Source organism: Schistocerca nitens, chromosome 10 (assembly GCF_023898315.1).
Source record: "Schistocerca nitens isolate TAMUIC-IGC-003100 chromosome 10, iqSchNite1.1, whole genome shotgun sequence".
In the NCBI taxonomy this organism is placed as follows: Eukaryota; Metazoa; Arthropoda; class Insecta; order Orthoptera; family Acrididae; genus Schistocerca; species Schistocerca nitens.
Window position 1 is genome coordinate 143,474,858 of NC_064623.1, and position 26,331 is coordinate 143,501,188.

Below are 26,331 nucleotides of genomic sequence, written 5' to 3' on the forward strand. Positions count from 1 at the left end.
TTACGTTTGTGGCCTTCCGGCGCTTGGATTATAGTCTTGTACATACAACCACCACGAAAACTATTACCCTAACTTGACGCTGTACTACTGCCTACTGTAAACTCACCACAAACTGTGGATTTGTGTCGGATGTTTGCTGCGTGAACTTTCGATCTTGATGTGTACGACCTCTGGTTTTCAACAGTCGCAATAACCGAGAACCCTGCAGGATCCAATTCTACCCTCACCAAGTTGATGGCAGCGAAGAAACAAAAACACGTGCTTCTTAGTCAAGCTCTCCCAACCACATCTGACAGTTTTGATTGTTGTTGCATCAAAGAATCCACGGTAATATCAACCTGTCCGTCGTACGCTTCCGGCGTGACGAACACACAAGTATCCTATCGAACTTACACTGTTTCATTTTATCGCACTGTCTTAATCCCATAAATACGTGTAGGAATGACATAAGTCCCACTACCTCCCCTTTGAGTGCCTGATTGAAATGCGGAACCAAACGACACGCATTAACTTTTTGATAAATTCGCCGTTTATTCTGATTTTCATTGAGATTGACGCTCCATGAAATACATACTTTTTTAATGTGCACACCGCCATTTGACTCTATTGTTGTTCATTTAATTACGACGTAGGTTTCGGCCTTATATGCCATTTTCAAGTGATTGAGTTCGTCATTAACATATATTGCAGGTCATCAAGCTCATAGTAGGCTCCCCACGAACTGCCAATGTAAAATCGTTATCTTGGCATTTCGTGGGGGGCCAATATTTTTAATTTATGGCCAATGTTGAGCTTGATGTCCTGCAATATATGTTAATTACATAAACTTAGTCACTTGAAAATGGCATAAAAGGCCGAATCAAAGGTCGTTATTAAATGAACAACAATACAGCCAAATGACGGTGTGTTCATTTAAGTATTATTGTATGACTGTTGCTCAGCAGCATCAAGAACTGTAGACATTCTCGTCGCTGCGGTGAGACTGAATCAAAACCGTGCATTTCGGATCTGTTCGCTATTTCTTTCTTTCTTTCTTTCTTTCACAGATTTCATAAATAACGTGCCGGTACCACGAGTGGGTTGTACAAAAGTATACATAGCAATAAAATGAAGTATCGTTCGGGCAATGTAACAGTGCTTCGTATCCTCGCCAAATGAAATGTGTATAGCTGAAGCCCGCCGTAAACACTAATTTAGTTCCATCGTTATGCGGTGTTGGGGATGGAAGTAAAATTACGCTGTTTCGTCAAAATTCTCTTCACCTCCATCAAATTTCCCGGCTCTACACGAATATTTTGACTATAAACATAATTACTTCATTCCTCTCCCGACGAGTTAAAAAAAATCGCTGTACTGAAATTAGTTTCTCCATTCCGCATTGCTGAACAGAGGCTGTTACATGTATTACCAAACGTGAATTTCCATAAACTCCCTGCAGTCCTCGGCTTTCGAATTTTGTTTTAATTACGATTCTATGTCTTCCAATAATCCAGAATTTCTCAGTCACATATGAAGCTTAGTTTCAGAAATCCTATTTAGTTTAGGAAAAGTGCTCCAGACCATTATTGGCCAAATGTTTGAGCGGAGCGAGATCTAAAAATTACGCAATGGATTTTTATCCGAATTTTCATAGCCAAACGAAGATTGGGAGTTGACAAATTGGATATCAAATTGACTAGTGTGAAATCTAGTTTTTTTAAAAAAAATATTTAATTTCTTGAAAGTAATGTGTGTAATTAAGAAAAACTTAGTAATTGAGGGAAAAATTGAAATCTTTCAAGAACAGCTGCTACTAGATTTGTAAACGAAGTGTCAGAAATATCAAATCACAGCATAAATTGAAACGTCTCCACTCTATTGATCTATATGATGATAATAATAATAATAATAATAATAATAATAATAATAATAATAATAATAAACGGATCGATATGTAAATAAATTTCATGCTTTCTGAGCAAAATTGAAAAAACCGGACAAACGTGTGGGGAATTATTTTTCCAAGAGTAAAAAATAAAATAGAACAGAGAAAAATTTGACGCGCTTTTGAATGATCCACAAAATCACTTATAGCGTATGAGGGGCTAGTTGAAAGTGTGTGACTGAGCATTTTAAAGAGCAGTAGAGGATATTTGCCTCATAGAATATCTCTGTGTGATCACACGTCAGTAACATTTGAACATCTCAGCCACCATACATGATTTCGAGCGTCATTTAAACGCTTCAAAGGTTTCTTTGATCTGTTTTGTTTCTTATGTTTAGACAAACCAGTTTACGAAATATCTGACAATTTGTCAATTTAAAAAATATATATATAATATTTGTTTATTGCCCATCCAGTCGCTGTGTTGAAGTCCCTTTAAATAGACAGACTCGTCCATTGGTTATGTGACTTTATTAGTAATCTGCACTATTTCCTTTTCCGTGCGGTATTTTTACATTGTTTTAGCCGTATTGATTTGATTTTGAAGCCAGCTTTCAGACTTGCTGTAAGTTCTGCCGAAGACGGTGGCGCAGTGGTTTGTGCACCCTATTCTCGCATTCGGGAGGACGATGTTTCAGATCGCCGTCCGGAACTTGTTTTCCGACCTCTCCAAGTACTGATGACAAGTGGCGTACCTGTTAACGAAGCCTCGCCAACCCGGACGATTATCGGTTTTTCTTAGCGTTACTGATGAGGTAGACTTGGAAACGTTGTTTTGATCTGTCCCATCTGCTTTCTCGCTCCCGCTCGGTCTTACCTTTCATAATTTTTTGATTTTGTAGCCCAAAGAACTAGAGAATTTTTTGATGGACTCTGAAGAAACGCGACTAGGGAGATACTGTGTTGCTTAGTAATGGACGCAAAAGTTCTTTCGGTCCATTATATGCGCAGCATCGTGCGCCAACACCAAAGCTGAAATGCATCACTATGCTGCTTGTCTCTAGCCGCAACCGTAAATGAAGACGAAAATCACGAGTGTTGGTACCTGCTGAATCTTCGTATTGTTCCGCTCTGTTCTCCCAGATAGAGGTAAGCTGCTTCATACGCGCTCGCCCTAGCGTGATCCGCCTGCTGATCTTCACAACTTGGCGTGTGGCAGACGCTTGGCCCAATATAGATGAAAGAACGCAAGACTTCCAGTTCCTTTAATCGACCTGTGAGTTGCACCTATCCTGTTCGAATATCGGACATATGGCCTTCGATCATCAGGAGTTTCTGCTTGCTAAGATAGACGTGTAATCCGTGTGATAGACTAAGTTCTAGTAGATCAGCAAGTTAGTTTTCGCTGCTGGCTAGACGAACTGTGTCATCGGCAAATACAGAAATTAAGAGTTCTGCCATCATTTGAAATGTATTTCTTCCAGCCATGGAGACGTCTGCAAACGAGATGTTTGGCAATGAGTTACTGTGACAACCCTCCATACCATTAAAAGAAATGCCGCGCTATGTTCCCTTTGAAAGAGCGCGGCCTATTACTTTCGTCATGTTTAGTTTTTCCAATCCGAAGCTCAGTCTGCAGTGATCTTGTCGTCGACGGGAAGTTGAACACACTATTTCTTGCCGCGCAGGTAGCCGCGCGATCTGAGGCATCTTGTCACGGTCCGTACGGCTCCTCCAGTCGGAGGTTCGAATCCTCCCTCGGTCACGGGGGTGTGTGTCGTCTATAGCGTAAGTTTAAGTAGTGTGTAAGCTTAGGGACCGATGACCTCAGTAGTTTGGTCCCATAAGACCTTACCACAAATTTAACAAAAAAATTCTTCCTTTTGTATTAAGTTTTTCCACTCGTTATTGCAGTTTATCTGCACGCAAGAGAAAAAATAGTGGCATCAGCAAAACGCAAGTGTATTCGTTGTTCCTTATTGGTTTTGGAGTGTAAGAATCTGATAAATTTCTTAGAACTTTTGGGAATAATTTTGATGGCACGGAGTCTCATTGCCGGCATCGTCTTAATTCTGTATTTCTCCCTATCGTGAAGAAGCGTAATAGAAACAGCTGTGCCCTGTTTCTGAAGAATTGTTACTACAGATCAGTATCTCGGTGAAATATTCAGCCGGCCGAAGTGGCCGCGCGGTTCTGGCGCTGCAGTCTGGAACCGCGAGACCGCTACGGTCGCAGGTTCGAATCCTGCCTCGGGCATGGATGTGTGTGACGTCCTTAGGTTAGTTAGGTTTAACTAGTTCTAAGTTCTAGGGGACTAATGACCTCAGCAGTTGAGTCCCATAGTGCTCAGAGCCATTTGAACCATTTTTTTGAAATATTCTGCCATTGTGAAATGAAATGATCGTATGGCACTACTCGTATTGGTCGGGAGACCCCGCCTGGCTTTGTTAGGTTGCATGGTGCAACTTTTTTCTATTTGACGCCATTTCGGTGACCGGCGCGTCTCTGTGATGAAATTAAATGATTGTCTACAGAAATACCCAGTCCCCGAGCGAAGAGATATATTCGACCCAGCCGGGAACCAAACAGGGGACCAGCCCCCCTCCCGATAAGGAGGCAGTGACGCTAACCACCAAACCACGAACTGCTGACGTTATTGTATGGTATTCGTGGTAATATTCGCCGTGAGATATAGATTCGATGTATTAAGCAGTTTGTGGATGTCGTATCTTCAGCATGTCAGTCACCCTGTACAGACACTGCACTCTTCGGTTCCCGCTGTTTTTTATTATAGTCCTAGTGCTGAGGACTTTGCCGTGTGTCGCCCTTAAACAATAACATCAGTTCACGCTTTTACTCTATCTTTATGTTATTATATTTGTAAATACTTATTTTCGTGTAGATGACAGCGAACTATTGACACCAGCTGTGTAGACCCTTAATGTTAAGTGTCGCCAGTCGTTTCGAAATCCTGTGCAACAGGCGCAGGCGGTGTCGGCTTCAGCTTAAGGCGGCTGTTAAGAGATCGTGCTGAGCGTGTTTGCACATCGGCTCAGCCGACTTGTTAGACGCCCTGCTCCTCGCTGCTTACACAACCCGGCGGCGGCTCCAGTCTGCGCTTCTTCCCAGTCGCGTATCCTTTCGTCGTCGTCGCGGCTTAGACCTGGGCCCGTATTACACTATAAATGAACTTCGCCAATTTATTATTCTTATTATTAGCTGCGTCCCGCGGTATTAGTCGCGGTTAAACATCTATTAATATAGGAATTTTAATGCTGAAACCTACAATCCACTCGTATGCGCCATCACAGACGTTCTCTGTTCGACGTATTGAGTTGCGAGCCACATGCGGCCTACCACACCGCGCGACATCGAAGAAGAAAAAGAAGACGAAAGGTGAAGGTGACAATACACGTCGCTGACGACTCGCTCGTTTACTTGATGAAAATTTTTTTACGTCGCCGTGTAGCTAATTACCAGATTTGCCAGGAAAAGGGAGTAAATAATATCAAGATTGGACAGGCCTAGCGTGGAAAATATCATTATTGTTCGTGTGTTTGAAAAGCAGTATTTCCCACGGGAACAGGTGTTTTTTTTATATTCATATCATTAGCTACCTCCATTCCAAAGTCCATCCAAATCCGTCCAGTCGCTTCATCGTGAATGAGTAACGAATACAGTAACACGAAGAAAGTAACCAATTTCTTGTTTGGTACCGCGCAAATTTTATAATATTTGTTCGTGCAGCGTCGTCATACGGCCTCACGCCCCTGTGCGCTGTTACCAGCGGACACGCTCGCATCTCATAACCACTAAAAGCCTAGTACGATGTCCCTCAGTCGTACAGCGTTTAAATGACGCCGTCGTTGCTAGTCTCCAAGCGTCTCAGAAGCTGTTAACAACCTAGCCCTGACCCTTAGCGGCCAAAATGCAACGGCTTTGTATGGAAATATAGATTAAACAGTTTAGGAGTGTATAAACATTGTATTCATTATGTAGGACGTATTAAACAGTAAAAGAATTTTCACAAAAACGCTACGGTTCAAAAGTAAGAGTAAGTGGCTTTTTCTAAGAGTAATTATTGTTCCACATTTCGCGTTATGTTCTTCTATCAATAAATATAACATTGATATTGTAATCCTAGGCTACTAAGTTTTGTTTGTTTTCCGAAGTGCACAATTTTACATTCCTGGACATTTAAATGGAGTTACATTTAAATTGCCAGTCTCTGCATCACTTTGAAATATTAGCGTAATATTGCTACACATTTGTACCGCTTTTCCAAATAGCGGTTCCTTACGTATAACCGCATCATTTACGAAAAGTTTGGGGTCACTATGAATATTGTCTGGAAGTTCATCAATATACAGTTTCAGCAGCAAGTATCCCAGAACACTTCCCTGGCGGTACACCTCGAGTTACCTCTACATCATTGTGTCGCTGGCCTCCCATCCAAGATAGGTGTGCCCTGCCAAGAAATCGTCAACCGAGTCACAAATTTTTGTTCATAAATTGTCGATTTAAGGTTACAAAGTAATCTTACGATCTGCTCTACCGTCTTCGATTTTTCCCATACTTACATAACTTGAAGCGCAATGCGTGCCCATTGAGTTCCTAAAGCAGTACAACGCATTTCTGCAAGAAACTGGAAAAAATCGCTTTTGCAGATTATATTTTCAAGCGCTGTTAGATACAAAATATGTGGAGTTCACGAATGTAGACAGCAGTAGCTCAGTGTGTACCTCTAGTAATCGCTCAAAATATCTGGTTCGAATCTCGCTAGTAATATCTTTCTACTTCAAGGTGCATTTTTGTAAACAAATGAAAATGCTGATTAACAAATATTGAATCGCAGTTTTAATAAAAATAGCATATTTATATTTTTTTAATTATTAATCGCGCGATATGTATCAAAATTTGATACAAAAACTCGAAACGCCAAATAGATAAAAATTAAGTTTTTATATTTACTGATTTAGCAATAGAACTAATCTATATGACTCTTTCAGTTAAGAATTAGGCATAGCGCATGTCTCCATTAAATTTTCTTTTATACGATCAGCAATAAAAAATACAGTGCTATGTTTATTAAATACAATTAATCAGTGTTTGTCAATTAACATTTCCATTTATTGATAAATAGAGAACTTAAAGTAAAAAGACTTAATAGTGGAGAGATTCGAACCAGTGACTTGATATTAGTAGACTTCGACGCTACACACTCAGCTGTTGGTTGTTGTTGTTGTTGTTGTTCGAATTTGGCCAACACAGGCCACTTGAAATAGATGATGTATAACATTATTTTCCTTATTTTAGGTTTCCCTTGAATTAATTTATTCTTCTGTGTTGTTCTCTTTCTTCTGTCCATTCATCTCCTCTACTCTTCAGTGTTTTGTACTGGGAACCCTCGATTTTTTTGTACCTTTTCCTTGAATTCATGTCATTTTCCTGTGTCTTTGTATGTTATTCCCAGCTCCTCTATACTTTCGTGACTTCCATAAACCATGAAATTTGGATCTCGAATTTTTGTGAAATAAGTTGAATATTTTTTTGTCGGCATCTACATCTACACGATTACTCTGCAATTCACATTTAAGTGCTTGGCAGAGGGTTCACCGAACCACAATCATACTATCTCTCTACCATTCCACTCCCGAACAGCCCGCGGGAAAAACGAACACCTAAACCTTTCTGTTCGAGCTCTGATTTCTCTTATTTTATTTTGATGATCATTCCTACCTATGTAGGTTGGGCTCAACAAAATATTTTCGCATTCTGAAGAGAAAGTTGGTGACAGAAATTTCGTAAATAGATCTCGCCGCGACGAAAAACGTCTTTGCTTCAATGACTTCCATCCCAACTCGCGTATCATATCTGCCACACTCTCTCCCCTATTACGTGATAATACAAAACGAGCTGCCCTTTTTTTGCATCCTTTCGATGTCCTCCGTCAATCCCACCTGGTAAGGATCCCACACCGCGCAGCAATATTCTAACAGAGGACGAACGAGTGTAGTGTAAGCTATCTCTCTAGTGGACTTGTTGCATCTTCTAAGTGTCCTGCCAATGAAACACAGCCTTCGGCTCGCCTTCCCCACAATATTATCTATGTGATCTTTCCAACTGAAGTTCTTAATTTTAACACCCAGGTACTTAGTTGAATTGACAGCCTTGAGAATTGTACTATTTATCGAGTAATCGAATTCCAACGGATTTCTTTTGGGACTCATGTGGATCACCTCACACTTCTCGTTATTTAGCGTCAACTGCCACCTGCCACACCATACAGCAATCTTTTCTAAATCGCTTTGCAACTGATACTGGTCTTCGGATGACCTTACTAGACGGTAAATTGCAGCATCATTTGCGAACAACCTAAGAGAACTGCTCAGACTGTCACCCAGGTCATTCATATAGACCAGGAACAGCAGAGGTCCCAGGACACTTCCCTGGGGAACACCTGATAACACTTCAATTTTACTCGATGATTTGTCGTCTATTACTACGAACTGCGACCTTCCTGACAGGAAATCACGAATCGTCGCACAACTGAGACGGTGCCCCATAGGCCCGCAGCTTGATTAGAAACCGCTTGTGAGGAACGGTGTCAAAAGCTTTCCGGAAATCTAGAAATCTTGTTATCCATTCCTTTATGCGATAATAAAAAGTAATCTTCCGCTTTCTGATTGTGTCTGTTAATATTCTTAGTTTTCCATACACCCGCTTGTTTCGTTTGTTTCCAAATCCCATTTTTATACTTCGGAGCGGCGGCTATGTCAACGACAGCAAAATATGTTATTCTTACGGCCCTCGGAAGTTTTGGAAGAAATTTTATTTTATAATTTTTTAAATTTAGTATTATGTCTTACTGCATTAAGAAATTAGTGCCTTCAAATAAAGAAAATCAAAGACTGCCGGTTTGACATCACATACAAAATACACGAACGAACATGATCGCGAAGTCCGTCAGGTCACGCACCGTGGTCTTCGGCGGAGCCCTTAGGCTCGTGGCGGGAACTGGTAAGAACGCTGCGCGTTCGCGCGTGCGCACAGCCAAGTGTTTTTTAAACCGCACGACTGCCGCCCAAGAAGCCTCGCTTGAGCTGCGGGTAGGGGGGAAACGTCGCGAGTGTGTGTGTGTCGGCAGCGGGGAGCTCACAGCAGTGCAGTGCGAAATCCTGCCGCGTCCAGTCATCTCCTGTTATCTGTGCCAGCGCCGTTGCTGCGAGCGCGTGACGTCAGAGTGCTGCAGGGCAGTCGAGTGTGCCAGTCATTCGTCGTGTTGCCTCTAAGCTCTCGAGACTGCTGTGCAACTACTTTATTTGCTGTGTTCGAGCGTTAATTTGTCATGTACGCAGCCGCAGAATACTTGGCGGATACTCGGTGGCCACTGGTTTGAAATTCTAACGTTGCAATTGTCCTGTAGGGCTCTGTTGCTACAGGCGCCAGTTTCTCAGCGCGTGGATAATAAGCAGCTAGCGATCGACGAAGGCGTCAGTCGTTATCATCTGGCAAAACGCCCAGACGAGATATCGGCGCAGCTTTTTCCTTCTTTTGTCACAACCTTGACACCGGGGTTTTCGCTGAGCGAGAGCCGAAAAATTATACAGTTGGCTAGATAACCGTATGAAGCTTCTATTTCTGTAGGGCTCTTCAGCAGAAACGTTATTTCACAGCTGCTACTTTCAGCTTAACTGTTTCCCTTCATTCATTACACTCAGTTAGTACTCTGTAGCAAACTCAAACCACTGCAGGAAACTTCACCATAAACAGTTGGGTGGCGTCATTCCATCCTTCAGACAACTCTGGTAGATCTGTAGGATACTCTTGCCCTGGTTTTTTATCTCCATCGTGTCCTGAACTACAGTGAAACCCTCTGTTCGCCCATTGGTGCCACCTTAACTAGTGCATTTCATTGCTTGACTTACTAGTAGAGATCGAAGGTGACTATAAGTATCATTTCATCTCATACAACTGTCTCTGTTTACTGCCTTGTGATTCACAAGTGTTATTGATCAGTGCTTTGTTCTGCTGTTGTACGATACCAGTACCGACGCATTGCCTCAATTGCAGAGAGACATTTCAGTAAGTAACGCCTTCAGCGAGAGCACTCCAGTCTACTGACAGGCAAAGGTTTAGGTTTTTGTACTAGACGTGTAATCCCGTTATGTCTTGCAGTGTGGTGCTGTGCGTGGGCGGAACATTTTTCCATTCGAGCTTCCAGTAGCAGTGCGGATGTGACAGTCTGCTAAAGCTACTCCAGACAAATATCGTTCCATTCAGAAGTCTGCGTGCAAGGATTTACGGGAGCTACAGTGTGTGGTGAAACCGCGAACGGTCGCCAGAGAGGAGATAAAGGCGCCGTTACGCAGCTGGAGAATCAGTGACGGACTTCCCATCGCCCGATAAAAAGAGCAGTTCCCGAGGAAACGCGCCACTCGAGTTGAGAGTGTGCGTCCCATTGAATGGCGATATCGCTGATGACGTCGCTTCTGCAGTGGTAACCTCTCCGGTCGTCAGTGCTCGCGGCAGCGATAATGTTCTGTACGGGCTGGCAAACTCGAAGGCGGGAGTGAACCATCGGTGGTACACACTAAAACTAGTGGACTGGTTTGAAAGTTCTGTATTGCCAGCGCCAGTTGAGGGTGAGTGCTTAAGAAGATAGACGGCTGGGTGCACTCGCAGTGGACCGTCGCTGTAAACACAGCTTGGTGATATTGGCGTCTCGTAGTGACACTATCTTTGTGCTGTTTGGGTTCTTGCGAGTGTGTGAAATTAAGCAATTGAAGGAAGTGGTGTGTCTTCAGTGATGAGCACGATTTTCCGCATTTCACGATATTGACGTGTAGATCACGTTAGAATTTGTGTGGCGTCTGAGTGCATCTGTGTATTAGACGTGTGTAGAGTTATCAGAAAGTGCCGAAGTTACATCTGGTCTCGCCTCATTGAGACCGTCTTATCCAGATTGTGGTAAGTGCTGGTCACGACGCCAATCACATCTCGACAAGCCTTGTGGAGTGTATTGTAGTCGCATCTGGTGGACCTGCTTCTTCAGACACATACCGTGGTCGCATTGAGGACCTCACCCATTTATGATAAAGTGCCAGATGGTCCCCATCTGGACCTGCATCGTCGACGTTACCTCGGTCATATCCACACTAATCTCCTCGGGCCTATCGTGGTCACTATCGGGACCCCTTTTGCTCGAGTACCAGTAGCTACGTCGATCGCATCTGCGACAGCCTTGTAGACACTGCTGTTGGCGCATCTGGAATCGCCCCGTCTCGTGGAGCCTGTCGCGGCATCGGGAGAATTCCCTCTCCCCCGGTGATAAAGTGGCAGTTGTTACCCATCTGGACCAGCTTCGTCGACCCTCCCCTGCTGGACTGCGGACCCCCCTGTGCTGGAGAGTCGGCGGCAGCAGAGAGCTATGGCGCCCAACCTGGAGGAGCGTTCGCTGGTGCTGCCCCGCGGCCAGCGCTCGGGAGGGGCGGCCGCCTGGCACCAGATGGCGGACACGGCGGTGGTGCGGTCTCGGCGCGAGCACCTGGCCGTCAAGGAGGCGCTGACCGCCTCCCAAGGCATCGCCCCCGGCCCAGACCTGCCGCCTGCCGCCGCCCCCGCGCCTGCCGCCGGCAACCTGCGCACCTTTCTCAGGAAGCTCCGACAGGCCATACGTGAGTTCCCAGTCTATAGCTGCGCACACCGTGTTCAGTGCTCTGGTGAAGTTATATGGACGCCCATGTAGTGTAAAGCTGGTTATGAAGACCAGAAGAACCTGACCTTCCTGGGGATCCATGCTGAACAATAATCGGTTGGATTTTTATCATTCCTCACATAGCTCGCCCAATTCCCAATCAGATGCTAAAGGAACAGTACCATCATTTCGTAAGTTCCTCATTGATTGGAATAATATACCGCGCCCTGTGTTTGTCTCTTGCGCTGTTTATCTCCGGATAAAGCCACAGTTCTCCTTGGGATCGATGCGCATCAGTATAACATGGTTGTACATTGAATGGTATACATACCACAAAAATGAACTTTAATCTTGAGAGGTTCTAGAGAAAAGTACACGTAGCATATTTGAAACATATTATGGATGCACGAGATGTCCTCATTGGATGCACCAGGTACGTGAAAACACACCACAACGTTCGCAATCGGACGTGCTGGAACTTGTCCAGGCCCCTACTAAAGGCAGTCTCTTTGTGCATCTATACCGCGATCAGTGGAGTATGCACCCAGATGAGGTTAGCATTTTTCTCGCCTTGTTACGCATTTCATTCTTGTGAACTAACAGTCTCTCTCTCTCTCTCTCTCTCTCTCTCTCTCTCTCTCTCTCTCTCTCTCTCTCTCGCGCGCGAGCGCGCGCGCCTTGAGTCTTTGTCCAACCTTCAGTTTCACGTTGTTAAGTCGCACGCCTAGGGCTCAGCGTTTCCGTTTCTTCCCACACATTAATCCCCCCTCCTATTTCCTCAGCTTTCCTCTTATTCTCCGTACATGACCAGAACCAAAGCTATCCAGACACCATTCGCTTCCTCTGTTGATCAGGTGTTAATACGTATTCAGAGACCCACCTCATCCTCCTCAATGCTGTCGTTTTAAATTACTGAAAAAAAACTCCTCAGTGCTTCTGGGCGCCGAACCAGTGCTCCTCGGCCTGTCAGGAAAGTAGTAGTTAAATATAGTTGTGTGGTAAACTACACATACAAAGGCCCGCGGTTCAGTTACCATCCTGTCTTAGAACGTTTTGGCACGTACATCTTATTGAACCTCTGGCAATGGTTTATGTGAAAAAAGTCAACTTGCTCCACAGTTCGGAGTCCACCTTAAACTGCCGGACCCCATCGGTACCTGCCAGTTCACCGAGCGAGGTGGCGCAGTTGTTAACACACTGAACTCAAATTCGGGAGGACGGCGTTCCAGATTTAGATTTTCCGTGATTTCCCTAAGACGATCTAGGCAAATGCTGGGATAGTTCTTTAAAAAGGTCACGGCCGATTTCCTTCCCCATCCTTGACATAATGAGAGCTTGTGCTCCTTCTCTAATGACATCGATGTCGACGGGATGCGTACCCAATCTTCCTTCCTTTACGTGTCAGTTCAATGTCTGAGGAAGCTAAGGGTGTACCACCTCCAAAGGAAGCGTGACTAGTGAAACACTTCGGTATTCAAACCACAATTTGTGCGCTGACCATTAGTACGAAGATTTCTTCGTTGCATTATCAACAGTTCATCTCAAAACTATTTAAATTCCTCTATCTCTTTAACACTTCTGGTGTCATGATGAGTTATATTTTCCCCGATATGCAGAATGCTTTTTAGGACTACAAACTTAACAATAACACCTTCTTAGAAGTGCTGCAGAACATACGATGCATTTATGTAATTCATGATAATGTATAGAAAGACTTTAACACCCATAAGTTGCCCGTGTTACGGCTGAACTAATGTCCTTGCATTTGTTCTCCATTCTTCCACTTATCATCCATTGCCACACTCTGTATTAGTAACACTGTTGCATCACTTCCTTTAAAGTAAACAACAGGCAGGAAACGCTCATAACCCAGCTATTCCTGGAGACGCTGATGTGTTGGACAGACTGTGACTTCCTTAACTGTGGGAACGTGTACGCTAGACTGCTCATTGTCCACACCAAGGACCGAGAGGGAGATGAGAACAGTCGTAACACACTGTGCTGGTATTCGGGAGGACACCGGTGAAAGTCCCCGTCCTGCCATCCAGATGCAGGTTTTCCATGGTATCCCGAAAACATCTAACGGAAATGCCAGGATGGTTCCTTCGAAAGAGCACAGTCATTTACTTGTTTTCCCTTACCCAAGCGTAGCCTCAGCTGCGTATCTAATGTAGTAGTCGTCGGCAAGACGTTAAACCATGGTGTGCGTGTGCGTTCGTGTTTTTGTGTGATAAAGTCCCCATGTAAGTGGGCTCAAACCGTACCCTTGGCCCACGGGTGGGGAATGTGGTACATTCGTGATGCGGCACGGATGACATCTTAGGCGCGAATACAGTCGAAGTTGGATAGGCCCAACTGGATGTGCGCCTTGGCCTCCAAGATCACCTGACCTCTGGATTTTTCTGTCTGGGCTCATCTCTCAAAAGAAGTATTTTACAAGATGATCCGGGGGTGTTCGAAATAATTAGTAACTTACCGCAGAGGCGACTGCAGTGTGGCATCCAAAGGAGAGGACGACATGTGACCTTTGACAGGTGCAAGTGAACAGTTAATTGTAAATTCCTGAAGAAGTGTTAAAACAGCGTGTTCGGGTTAAACATTATTATAATAATTTGAGAAATAATTGAAGTATTTGTTGACGGTTTGTTTCTATAACTTTGAAACCCAAAATATGTTTACGTATGCAGTACACTTCGATGTACGCGCCATTAGTGGCGTGACAGACATCTAACCCGTATTCCACTTCTCTTCAAGTGTTTTACTGGATTGCAGTCGTAACACGCAACGATGAAGAAACAGGACAAGCTGATTTGGGAAACTGGGAGTTTGCTTTCGATGTCAGGCCACCACGCCAAGCATGCACTTCCACAGGCTACAGTCGATTGACCCGGACATTACGCCACTTGATTTTTTTTCTGTGGGCTTTATCACGAATCAAGTGTACAGTGAGCGAACTATCAGACTTACGCCGCAGCATTCCTGCAGCTATCGCAATTGATCACGAAGTTGACATCTCAAAAAAATTGTATAAATTAGGTTAATATTTCACACTGAAGTCGGTGAAAACATCTCGCAGACATAGGTCTTCATGTTTTCCTGGCGACGCGTTATCATTGTAGAAACTCGGGTTTTCTGATGGTAATGCTGCAGTGCAAGTAAGACGTGGTTTACCGGCAGAAAACTCGATTTTCAACGATATCATCTCGCAAACGGCTCGTTTGTGGAGTAATGAGCAATGGAACTTTTTTGCTTGTGCTGCCGTATACTTTCACCCGTGAAAGTTTTATCTATTTAGTACGTTACTGTTTTCAATCCCAAGACGGGTTTGATGCGGCTCGCATGCTGGTCTATCCTGTGCAAGCCTCTTCATTCATAAATAACCACTGCAAACTACTTCCATCTTAACCTCCTTACTTTGTCCATTCCTTTGTCTGCCTTTACAATTTTTGCCCCCCCCCCCCTCCCCCTACGCCTCAACAAACATGTGACGTAATGCGGGGGGAGAAAACTGAAAACTTAAGTTCATTCATAGTGTGCATTAAAAACAGGAAGAAGGTGGTGTGCTGCCTGTATCTACATAACGTGCTTTTATCTGCTTTGAAAAGGGCTAATTAACTCGAAAAATAGGTCTTCAATCTCATTTTTCACGTTTCAGCATTCAATATTCGTATGATCCCTGATTACAGCATGATTTTTGAGCAGCGTGTCAAAAAATTGAATAACACTGGTAATTTTTTGCGGTAGCCAAATATTTGTCACATTTCGAGAAAAGCGCCAAACCGTGGGCAGACTGTTTTCTTCTATCAGCGTGTTTCATTTAATATTTTGATTCTATGTACCTTGAAACTGATGGTGATGGAGTCAAAATTTTTCAGTCTGTATTCGATTTCTCCCTTTATTACAGGACATTATAGGAATAAAGAACCGAAAATCGGTTCTTTAAAAAACCGAATATTAGCGATTTTAACAGTCCAATTAAAGCTGTTGTTCAGAAAAAACACATAACCGAAAACAGGTTGTCCCAGTGATAACTGCCATCTTTAGTCAGTTGGTAGAGGTCTGAAAACGACGATGTACCACTGAAGAGACTTCGGCTCCGCGAGAAACCATACAGAACACACCTTGTGCTGTTGGGTCTACACGGCAGTTAACGCGCATTTACACAAAGCGAGATGCGCAGACGATACCAAATGCTGCAAGCAAGCAAGCAAACAAAGAAAACATTTTGAGTTATCATAAATGTAGAAAACCGCTAATAAAATCTGCTTCGTATCAAATTATTACATTTTATAATATATTTTTTAGGTATTACTATATGTTCAAACCGTACACTCTTTCTCGTTTAGGTATTGTTTTGGTTATATTTGACCGAAGTTAGATGTAGGCTTAATAGAGGAGTTTACAGTACAAAGATGCGGCGAGGTTACAGTAAACAACTGCAGCGGCGATGTAGTCGCCGCCCAGTCAATGCTTTCAGGTCAGTTCTGCATATACCGACAGCCCCGGTCACTCGCTGACCCACGACTAGTCGACCGAAGCGAACGCGTTCCCACTCCCGACTGCGATAACATTGTCGTCTGTTGATACGTTTGTTCTACGCAGGCCAAAACTTCAGTATGGAATCAGTGACGGCTCGTAAACATACATTCGCAGTCTTTCGCAAACGACTCTCCTGCGGACACACGTTTTCTGGGACGTTTTTGCTTCTGTTGCTCCAAATTTTCAGCCTTGTCAGATTTTCCTACTAACTACCATACCTGCTGTGTTCTCGCAGGAGACCCTACGCTGAATTATTTCTGAAGCCCAGTGCCATCTCCTTATCTCAATATGCAGAGCAAAGTGTATAGCAGAATATTTGGAACTGCATGGCATCGGAGCTCACAGTTAACAACAGACGTGTGCGTATTTTTTTTAATTTTTTATTTATTTTTTTTCCAGCTGAAATTGCTTAGTAGTATCACATTCCACAGTTCCAAACCGTCGACTCTAACCTTGTCTGGCTGTTGCTGAGTAAAGAAACTGATTCACCCGCCCACCCTGGGGGTCGTGAACGTCGTAAATTTCGTAACTGTGTGTTTCCTGAGTCGTCGCGACTCTGCTGCGCTTTACGACTGTGGTGGTATTTTTAAAAGTTGCGTGACCACATACATCGGTCACCACGACAGGAGTCGCTACGGTTCTGGAGTCGGATTTCAGGAGGCCCTGTACCTTTCCAGGAACTCTACAGAGTCCACACGAATTTCCCGTCACACATACGGACCATTTTGCAGTCGTCCGTTAGACCCTCCCAACTGTATAGGGGAAACCAGGCACTGAGTAGAACATGTAAACTGAAATTGCGCTATTGTAAATTCTTATTTTTCAATGGAATGAAATTACTTTGATACTTCAAGGCTATGGGGGTACAGTAGGATTGTACGTCGCTCAGTCATAGGCGTTTTATACGAAGTGAAGACTTCGAAATGCATTTTGTAGTCAGTTAAAAGTGCGTGAGGTGAGTCGGTGAGCTGCCATGGTATTTGCAGAGGAACATTAACATTCGCTCTTATTTTAAGAAAATCACGGAAAATCTGAATTCGTATTTTGAGATTTTGAATCCCGTTCGTCTCCAGTGCGAGTCCACAGTCTTAAGCACTGCTCCGTCTCGCTTGGTCAGAAAAACTACTCACATTTTTCAACTAATTTTATCTTCCAGTAGACAACAAATATCAGGAAATGTGAGCAAAGAATTTTGCGATTGGAAACTACGCTGCTGAAAGTGTGACAAATGGTGTTAATCATTTTATTATTCTAGTATTGTACATTTGTTTCTGGACTGTGGTTGACTGCAACTGTGTAGATTTCTACATTAATACTCCGAAAATCACTGAAGTGTGAGGCGTAGGGTACGTCCCACTGTATCAGTTTTTGGGGATTTTTCGCGTTTCATTCGCGCGTGGAGCACGGGAGGAATTACTTTTTAAATGCCTCTGTGCGTGATTATCCAGGGTTTATACGCTCCGGAACAACCGGGAAATTCGCGAGAAACACGGGACTTTTTTGGAATTACAAGAATTTTTCATTTTAGTTTTCAGTTAAATTTTAATAATTTTGAGAGGTAAGAATTGAACTCTAACATAGAACTTTACTTTTGGCCGCAACGGCAGATTAATACTGCAGCAACAAAACATAAACGAGAGAATAACTCCAAAATAAAACTTTAGTTGCAAAGAAAATGCGTCATTTTCAACAAACGGTGTACACATAAGCGTCTAATAACAGGAAAATGTGTGAAAGACTGTGCAAGACTTAGTAACAACAGACTGCTTTCGAAGTCTTGTCTCGTTTCGATGAGCATGACGTCAGAACAGATTAAATTTCTAACTTGTCGGGGAAGTAATGCGAATTTTCCTTTTATGCAAGGTGAATTATGTATACGTTCAACTTCGCTCATTAGTCCTATTCGGTATTGGTCTCAAGAGTGATTATGTAATCTCCTTTGTAGACACACTGCAGTTTCTCAGCATTGTACCAATAAACCCAGGTCTTCCACTTGTTTTGCCCATGATTGGCCCTTTGTAAGTATATGAAATGGAAATATCAGGAAGTGCTAAACCCAGGTTTTTGCATGAGCTGACCGATTACAGCTGACTCACTGACATTACAGTCACAGAATACCAGCTACTTTCGTTTTGTGAAGTGCAAAATGTCTAATTTCCTTGCGCTTCAAACAAGTTGCCTATATTTGCAATGCTTTCAAAACTTATCAAGGTCTTGCCTGAATATTTTTGCAGCTTCTTTCAGATAGTACTTTATTAGAGGTAACTGCATCATAATGTCTGAGGTTGCTAGTAATATTGTCAGTCATGTCGTTAACACACAACATGTACAGCAAAGCATCCAATGTTTCCTGAGGCCCACTCAAAGTTACACCTATCGACGACTTTACATACAATTAAGTTCCAGCGTCCTCTGTGCAAAAAAAGGGAGGGAGGAAAAAGCTGGTAGAAAGTAGGTGGGGGGGGGGGGGGGGGAGGAAGAAGATTAAACCTTAAAGTTTCGTCTACGAAGAGGTTGTTAGAGACTGAGTTAATGCCCGAATGGGGTATTGATGGGCAAGGAAACCGACTGTCCTTTTCAAATGAGCCATCCCAGTATTTCTCTAAGTGCTCGAGGGGACAAAAAGGCAAATTGAAATCTCCATGGCCGGACGTGAATTAAACTGCCAATGTCCCGAATGCGAGTGCAGTGCAAAACGGAGAGCTGTCGAGGTTGCCGTCTAGTATGGACTCTGAAATGTACGTGTGCATACAGTTCCAATGCTCCGATAAAATGTCGTAGAATGGTGATGTGAAAACAGCCTACAGTACTCTTTTCGTCGTACTGGAGTACTAAAATCTTTCTGGACCCCTGACATTTAAGTACGCCGTCGGCTCCAGGATGGGAAGCAATGAGATTTTTATTTATCTCCACACTCACAGAGCCACTAGGTTTGCTTTTGCGCTGATTCCAAGATGCCCTGCCCTACGTGAGCGAGTTTTGAATGTTATTTCCTGGTGAGGTCCCTTAACACGCAGATAAATTGGTGACAGTCATACGAGACGCTGTCTGGTAATGAGGCATGTAGTGGTGCCGAAGAACTGACAGTTCATCTTCTGCAGACAGTCTGGACGTCGTTCTGTCATTACGTAATACCTCCGCCGATTTATCTGCTCAGCAGAGGACAGCAACGGCATTTAGCAAGTTGTGGCAATGCGCAATATTACGGGCCCATCACAACAGGCAGAAATCTGTAGTGCTGGTTCACGCTAAGTAGAAGACGGATTCACTGGCGTAGAGGTGGGACGGCTTGCGTTGATTGCTCATGAAATGCTCTCATTCCTCGGCCACGCTTTACAGTATAGAGAAAACAGGTTACGGCCATTAGCTTAACACACATTATCACTCACAGTATCGCTGACGAAGAAATGACAAGAGATGGAAACATGAATTCGTGTCTTTGAGATAAATTACCAGATAATGAAGCCGAAGAGCGAGGAAAGGTAAATGTTTCTGATAAGCAGATTACGGTCGGTGAAGTACGCCAGTAACAGGTAGTAATTAACTCTTAACAGTTAATATTTGACGCGACCAGTGTCGATTCTCTGCGTGTCTGTCTAGATGTGCTCCTCCTCTGTGTGAACGTCATCACCCCTCCAGCTGTATGAACTAGGGCTTTTCCAACGGAGTATGTGGGAGTGGCCTCATGTAGGAAATGGATTTGAAGGAGAGGAGTGGATTAATGTGTCACAAGGATTTGTGCCATTTAAATCAAACACATTTCTAGTCCCTATCTGGAATAACGCCGTAGGACCTATCTCTGCTTACTCTCATCATACCTGCCCGAGATACGCGACGTAGTCAGTGGCTTCTATTGCCCATTTCGGGAAACAGAACTCGAGATTTGCCCAAAGATTCTCGTAAAAATGTTGGTATGTTTCTTACGATTTCCATTTAAGTTCGCTGAGCGTACTGTTAATTCTCCTATAACGTAGAGTGGCGAGTGGAGATAATCTCGGAACTGCTTTCAGAACTAGTAAGAACAAAAGGGGGGGCGGTAGGAGGGGGAGGGGAGGGGAAATTGTGCATCGCGGGGAGAACTCCTGTTCAGAGAGCCTACATTCCGAGAAATATCGGCCAACACTATTTTCTCCCACTCTTATCTCGTGAAATGACTAAGGCTTGAGAATAAGGGAAATTGGAGCTCATTGACAGTCGTTCTTCTCGTGTACCTTTCGAAAGTGGCACCGTTTATGTGGATTGCGGAATACAGATGAAAATGTACTTTGACGACTGCTGTGATCAACCTATTAAAGGCCCCAAACACGTGAGCTTTACTAGGAAATCGCAACAGTTGTTTGTGTGTTCTTTCCTTACATGATGCTTCCACTTCACAGCATCCTGCCAACAAATCTAACTCTTCTATTCGCGTTCCTGCTGAAAACATGAAGTGTTCGTTTCGTGACATCGCCTTGTGCCATCAACCCTAAGTGTTTAAGCCTCCTGAGAGGCCCTGTTATTTTATCACTTCGTAATATCACGATGTCAGGTTCTTCGTTTTGATTAGTAGGAACCTGAACTTGCATCTAATGCATTTCGAAAGAGAGCCGCCATTCATTAAAACAAGTGCGAATACTGTGTAAATCGTTCGGGCATCCAGCGTTCGTATAGACAGCATTGCCAGCAAACAACTTCAGTGCTACTGACCCTATCTGTTAAGTCGTTCGCGTAGATCAGCATACAAAAGCCTCAAAGAGTGTTTAACCCGTATCACGGTAAGGTGCCGTGGTCGAATATCAATCTGGCAGTGGTCGTTACAAACTGGCTCTTGATTCCTTCGCGGTGAAGCTGACTACTTTCAACGTACCATAATGCGATCGGTATATGTGGGCGGGTTTGCCTGTGCCAGATGCCCCTATGCGCGTCTTCTCACTCCTCATAAATGGAAAATCCAGGCTGCCGTGTTAACTTACTTACCTTTCGAAAGGTACAATTGTCCACTGATTTTATTTTTACTGTCCACGTAGGCATAACCAACTGAGTTGTATTTGCAGGTTGCCATCTACAGAGTGTACAGAAAAGTCCGGGAACACTTTGAATTATTTATTGCACAAGAACAAAACAGTGTACAGATATCATATGTCATTTTAAAGAGAAACCCTGAATGTGTTTTTTTTCCCATGTACATCGTCACAGCGTAGTTGCCGATAGTCGGAGCTTGTCGCAAATACGGCGAGTTCAAGTGCGGAGCTAGCTTTCTGTATGTTGGAGTTCGACAAAAACAAGTGTGCTACAACTGTCCAGCGGATATTTAAATACGGTAAGAAGCCACCAACAAGGAAGGCCATTTACCACTGGCACAACAAATTCGTTACGACGGGTTGCTTGTGCCCGGCAAAGAGAAGCGGACGTCCGAGTGTGAGTGAAATGAATGTGGAGCGTGTGGTGGAGCGTGTGCGAGACACATTCATGAGTCCAAAGGAATCGGTGCGTCATGCATCCCGTGAACTCGAAATGGCTCCAATGAGTGTGGAAAGTCCTGCGATAGACGCTGTCTATGAAACCATTCAAACTGGAGCTAGTGCAGAAGCTCAATGTCGACGTCAAAACAAGCGTTTTGAGTTTTGTTCGCAGTTGCAACAGATGAATGAGGATGGGGATGGCACTGTTGATCGCTTAATTTTTAGCGACGAAGGCACTTTCCACACTAATGGGAAAGTGAACAGGCATAATTGTCGAGTCTCTGTTACAAAGCGTTCACACGAATGCATTGAATTTGACAGTAATTCCCCAAAGATAAATGTTTTATGTGCCTTGTCACGTCGAAAACTGTACGGGCCATTCTTCTTCATTGAGAGCACTGTCACTGGATATCCCTACTTCGACATGTTGCAGCAATGGCTGATGTCTCAAATGCAATCGGACTCTCCGTTCATCTTTCAGCAGGATGGGGCTCCACCCGATTTTCATCGTGAAGTTCGTGGGTACCTAGAGATGCCGCATCTATGGATCGGAAGGGGACAGCTGTTTTACGAAATGGCCTCCCCGATCACCAGATGTCACTACGTGTGACACTCTTCTGTGGGGATACATTGAAGATCTGGTGTATAGACAGCCTCTACCACGTGATGTAACAGAGCTCCGGGAGAGAATACAAGAAGTCACTGTTGACGATATCGTGCTGGGATGGGTGTAGCAAGAATTCTGTTACCGTATTGACGTCTGACGGGTCACTCATAGTTCGCATCTCGAATGTTTCTAAGAAAAACTTCAAGAGTTTCTCTTCAAAATGCAATATGTATGACATCTATTCAGTGTTTAGTTCTTATGCAATAAATAATTGAAAGTGTTCCCGGACTTCATGTTCACCCTGTATATTGAGGGCGTTTCTCAAGATCTTATTTTGTATCACTTCTTTCTTTACGCGATCCCAGAGATACTCATGGTTGCCCCTGCGATGGCCGGCCTTTGTCTTCCGATGAAATTATTGTATCCGTCAATGGTGCTTATTGTGGTCGCTGAGTGGGCATCGGCGTTGAAAAGGCGTTTGGTGGACGCCGGCGGTGAGTCATAGGTTTTGACGCTCGAAGCTGAAGGCGATGACTAAACGAGCGGCACTCCGCGTTCTCTCTCTCTCGCTCGCCGCGCCGTCACACTCACTTCAGAACGTGGCGAAACCATCTGTAATTCTAGTAGTAACTAATGATAAAACGTTGATTTGGGGGTGGTGAGCGATTGTCTCATCTACAGTAATAAGGCTACGACATACTTTATTCACATGTCTATTTCCTATATAGTCATTCTTATCTCTTTTGCCCCCTCTTTATTTGGTCAATAAGTGCTTTACTCTTTAGGGCTTTTTTTATTTTTGAGGATGCAGGTGTGTGAAAATGCGCAGTTTCAAGGCCCCGTCGCTTCGAAGACACAAAAAATATGCGCACGAGTCAATATTTATTGCAGTAAAATGTCGAGGAAGGATAGGTAGTCATTAAAGGCGCTGCTGCATTTTTAATAAATAAAGAAATTCAGATTGAAATATAAACGTCTTCAGATGTTACATTCAGTCAATAACTGCTTGCACCCCCCACTGATCTTGTATAAATAAAAAAGTTTGAGATCAGTGTGGAAGATACGGGGGAAACCAGTTAAAAATAAAATTTGAGTTTACAGGGAGAATTTTGGATAAATGTGGTTCATCTGTAAGAGAGATTTATTGAGAACTGCTGGAGTGTTTGAGATCACACCAGGTCGGAATAAACGAAGACATCGAAGCAATTCAGAGGCGGGCTGCTCGACTTGCTTACCGGTAGGTTTGAACAACGCGCAAGTATTACGGAGTTGCTTCTGCAACTCAAATGACAATCTCTGGAGAGAATGCGACACTATTTTCGAGCAACACTATTGAGCAAAAGTAGAGAGCCGAAATTTTAAGCCGATTGCAGAATGATTCTGTTGTTGTTGTTGTTGTTGTGGTCTTCAGTCCTGAGACTGGTTTGATGCAGCTCTCCATGCTGCTCTATCCTGTGCAAGCTTCTTCATCTCCCAGTACCTACTGCAACCTACATCCTTTTGAATCTGCTTAGTGTATTCATCTCTTGGTCTCCCTCTACGATTTTTACCCTCCACGCTGCCCTCCAATGCTAAATTTGTGATCCCTTGATGCCTCAAAACATGTCCTACCAACCGATCCCTTCTTCTAGTCAAGTTGTGCCACAAACTTCTCTTCTCCCCAATCCTATTCAATACCTCCTCATTAGTTACGTGATCTACCCACCTTATCTTCAGCATTCTTCTGTAGCACCACATTTCGAAAGCTTCTATTCTCTTCTTGTCCAAACTGGTTATCGTCCATGTTTCACTTCCATACATGGCTACACTCCATACAAATACTTTCAGAAACGACTTCCTGACACTTAAATCTATACTCGATGTTAACAAATTTCTCTTCTTCAGAAACGATTTCCTTGCCATTGCCAGTCTAAATTTTATATCCTCTCTACTTCGACCATCATCAGTTATTTTACTCCCGAAATAGCAAAACTCCTTTACTACTTTAAGTGTCTTATTTCCTAATCTAATTCCCTCAGCATCACCCGATTTAATTTGACTACATTCCATTATTCTCGTTTTGCTTTTGTTGATGTTCATCTTATATCCTCTTTTCAAGACACTGTCCATTCCGTTCAACTGCTCTTCCAAGTCTTTTGCTGTCTCTGACAGAATTACAATGTCATCGGCGAACCTCAAAGTTTTTACATCTTCTCCATGAATTTTAATGCCTACTCCGAATTTTTCATTTGTTTCCTTTACTGCTTGCTCAATATACAGATTGAATAACATCGGGGAGAGGCTACAACCCTGTCTCACTCCTTTCCCAACCACTGCTTCCATTTCATGCCCCTCGACTCTTATAACTGCCATCTGGTTTCTGTACAAATTGTAAATAGCCTTTCGCTCCCTGTATTTTACCCCTGCCACCTTCAGAATTTGAAAGAGAGTATTCCAGTTAACATTGTCAAAAGCTTTGCTCCAAGTCTACAAATGCTAGAAACGTAGGTTTGCCTTTTCTTAATCTTTCTTCTAAGATAAGTCGTAAGGTTAGCTTTGCCTCACGTGTTCCAACATTTCTACGGAATCCAAACTGATCTTCCCCGAGGTCCGCTTCTACCAGTTTTTCCATTCATCTGTAAAGAATTCGCGTTAGTATTTTGCCGCTGTGACTTATTAAACTGATAGTTCGGTAATTTTCACATCTGTCAACGCCTGCTTTCTTTGGGATTGGAATTATTATATTCTTCTTGAAGTCTGAGGGTATTTCGCCTGTCTCATACATTTTGCTCACCAGATGGTAGAGTTTTGTCATGACTGGCTCTCCCAAGGCCATCAGTAGTTCTAATGGGATGTTGTCTATTCCCGGGGCCTTGTTTCGATTTCGGTCTATCAGTGCTCTGTCAAACTCTTCACGCAGTATCATATCTCTTATTTCATCTTCATCTACATTCTCTTCCATTTCCATAATATTGTCCTCGGGAACATCGCCCTTGTATAGACCCTGTATATACTCCTTCCACCTTTCTGCTTTCCCTTCTTTGCATAGTACTGGGCTTCCATCTGAGCTCTTGATATTCATACAAGTGGTTCTCTTCTCTCCAAAGGTCTCTTTAATGTTCCTGTAGGCAGTATCTATCTTACCCCTAGTGAGACAAGTCTCTACATCCTTACATTTGTCCTCTAGCCATCCCTGCTTAGCCATTTTGCACTTTCTGTCGATCTCATGTTTGAGATGTTTGTATTCCTTTTTGCCTGCTTCATTTACTGCATTTTTGTATTTTCTCCTTTCATCAATTAAATTCAATATTTCTTCTGTTATCCAAGGATTTCTATTAGCCCTCGTCTTTTTACCTACTTGATCCTCTGCTGCCTTCACTACTTCATCCCTCAGAGCTACCCATTCTTCTTCTACTGTATTTCTTTCCCCCATTCCTGTCAATTGTTCCCTTATGCTCTCCCTGAAACTCTGTACAACCTCTGGTTTAGTCAGTTTATCCAGGTCCCATCTCCTTAAATTCCCACCTTTTTGCAGTTTCTTCAGTTTCAATCTGCAGAATGATTCTACTGCTGCGAATTGGCCAATATACGTATCGCGTGAGGAACGCGAAGATAAAGTTGGGGCTCATACGAAGGTATATAGACTTAAGTTTTTCACTCGCTGTATTTGCAAGTGGTACAGGTAAGGAAATGTATAGTAGTGGTACAGGCGACCCACCGACAGGCACCGTACGATGGCTTGCTGAGGTAACTATTTAGATGATGTAGGGTTCCAAAACTACATCCTCTGCAGAAAACTCTTTTGTTCATTTTCCCAAATATATTTTAGACACCTGTGTTTTATCTTCAGTCGATATCACTTTATTTCTACAAAATATTATTCAGGACTTTTGGTTTCCCTGTTTATGCCTGTAAAATATAGCAAGTGCATTTTATGTTTTTATTTTTTCCACAGTATTTCGAAGACCGACCATGCGGTCTTGGCATGCTGCGAGTTTTGCTGTTACGTGTACTCGGTGCATAGATAAAACATTCTTTGTTACCGTGGTGCCCACTCCTAATTTCTGTGACATCGTAATTACGGAGTATATCGAATTGAGATGTTAGGAAACTTAATAACAGGTACGGTGGTTTCAGTTTACACAAGCGTGGGGTCCGGCACTCAATTTATTAAAAACTCGCCGGCCGTAAAAAACTCGGAGTC

General features: G+C 43.4%; 1 protein-coding gene across 5 annotated transcripts in view; it reads left to right on the forward strand.

Moving 5' to 3' along the window:
- The window catches only part of LOC126210127 (glycogen synthase kinase-3 beta), a 325,023-nt gene that overhangs the window by 147,908 nt on the left and 150,784 nt on the right, over window positions 1-26,331 (forward strand). The window contains exon 2 of one of the 5 annotated variants that reach the window (XM_049939271.1): window positions 10,043-11,541. The exons of the other annotated variants lie outside the window; for them this stretch is intronic. Coding sequence (XP_049795228.1) covers window positions 11,295-11,541 — 247 coding nt within the window. The 5' untranslated portion in view covers window positions 10,043-11,294. The remainder of the gene's footprint in view (window positions 1-10,042; window positions 11,542-26,331) is intronic. 5 annotated transcript variants of the gene reach the window in all.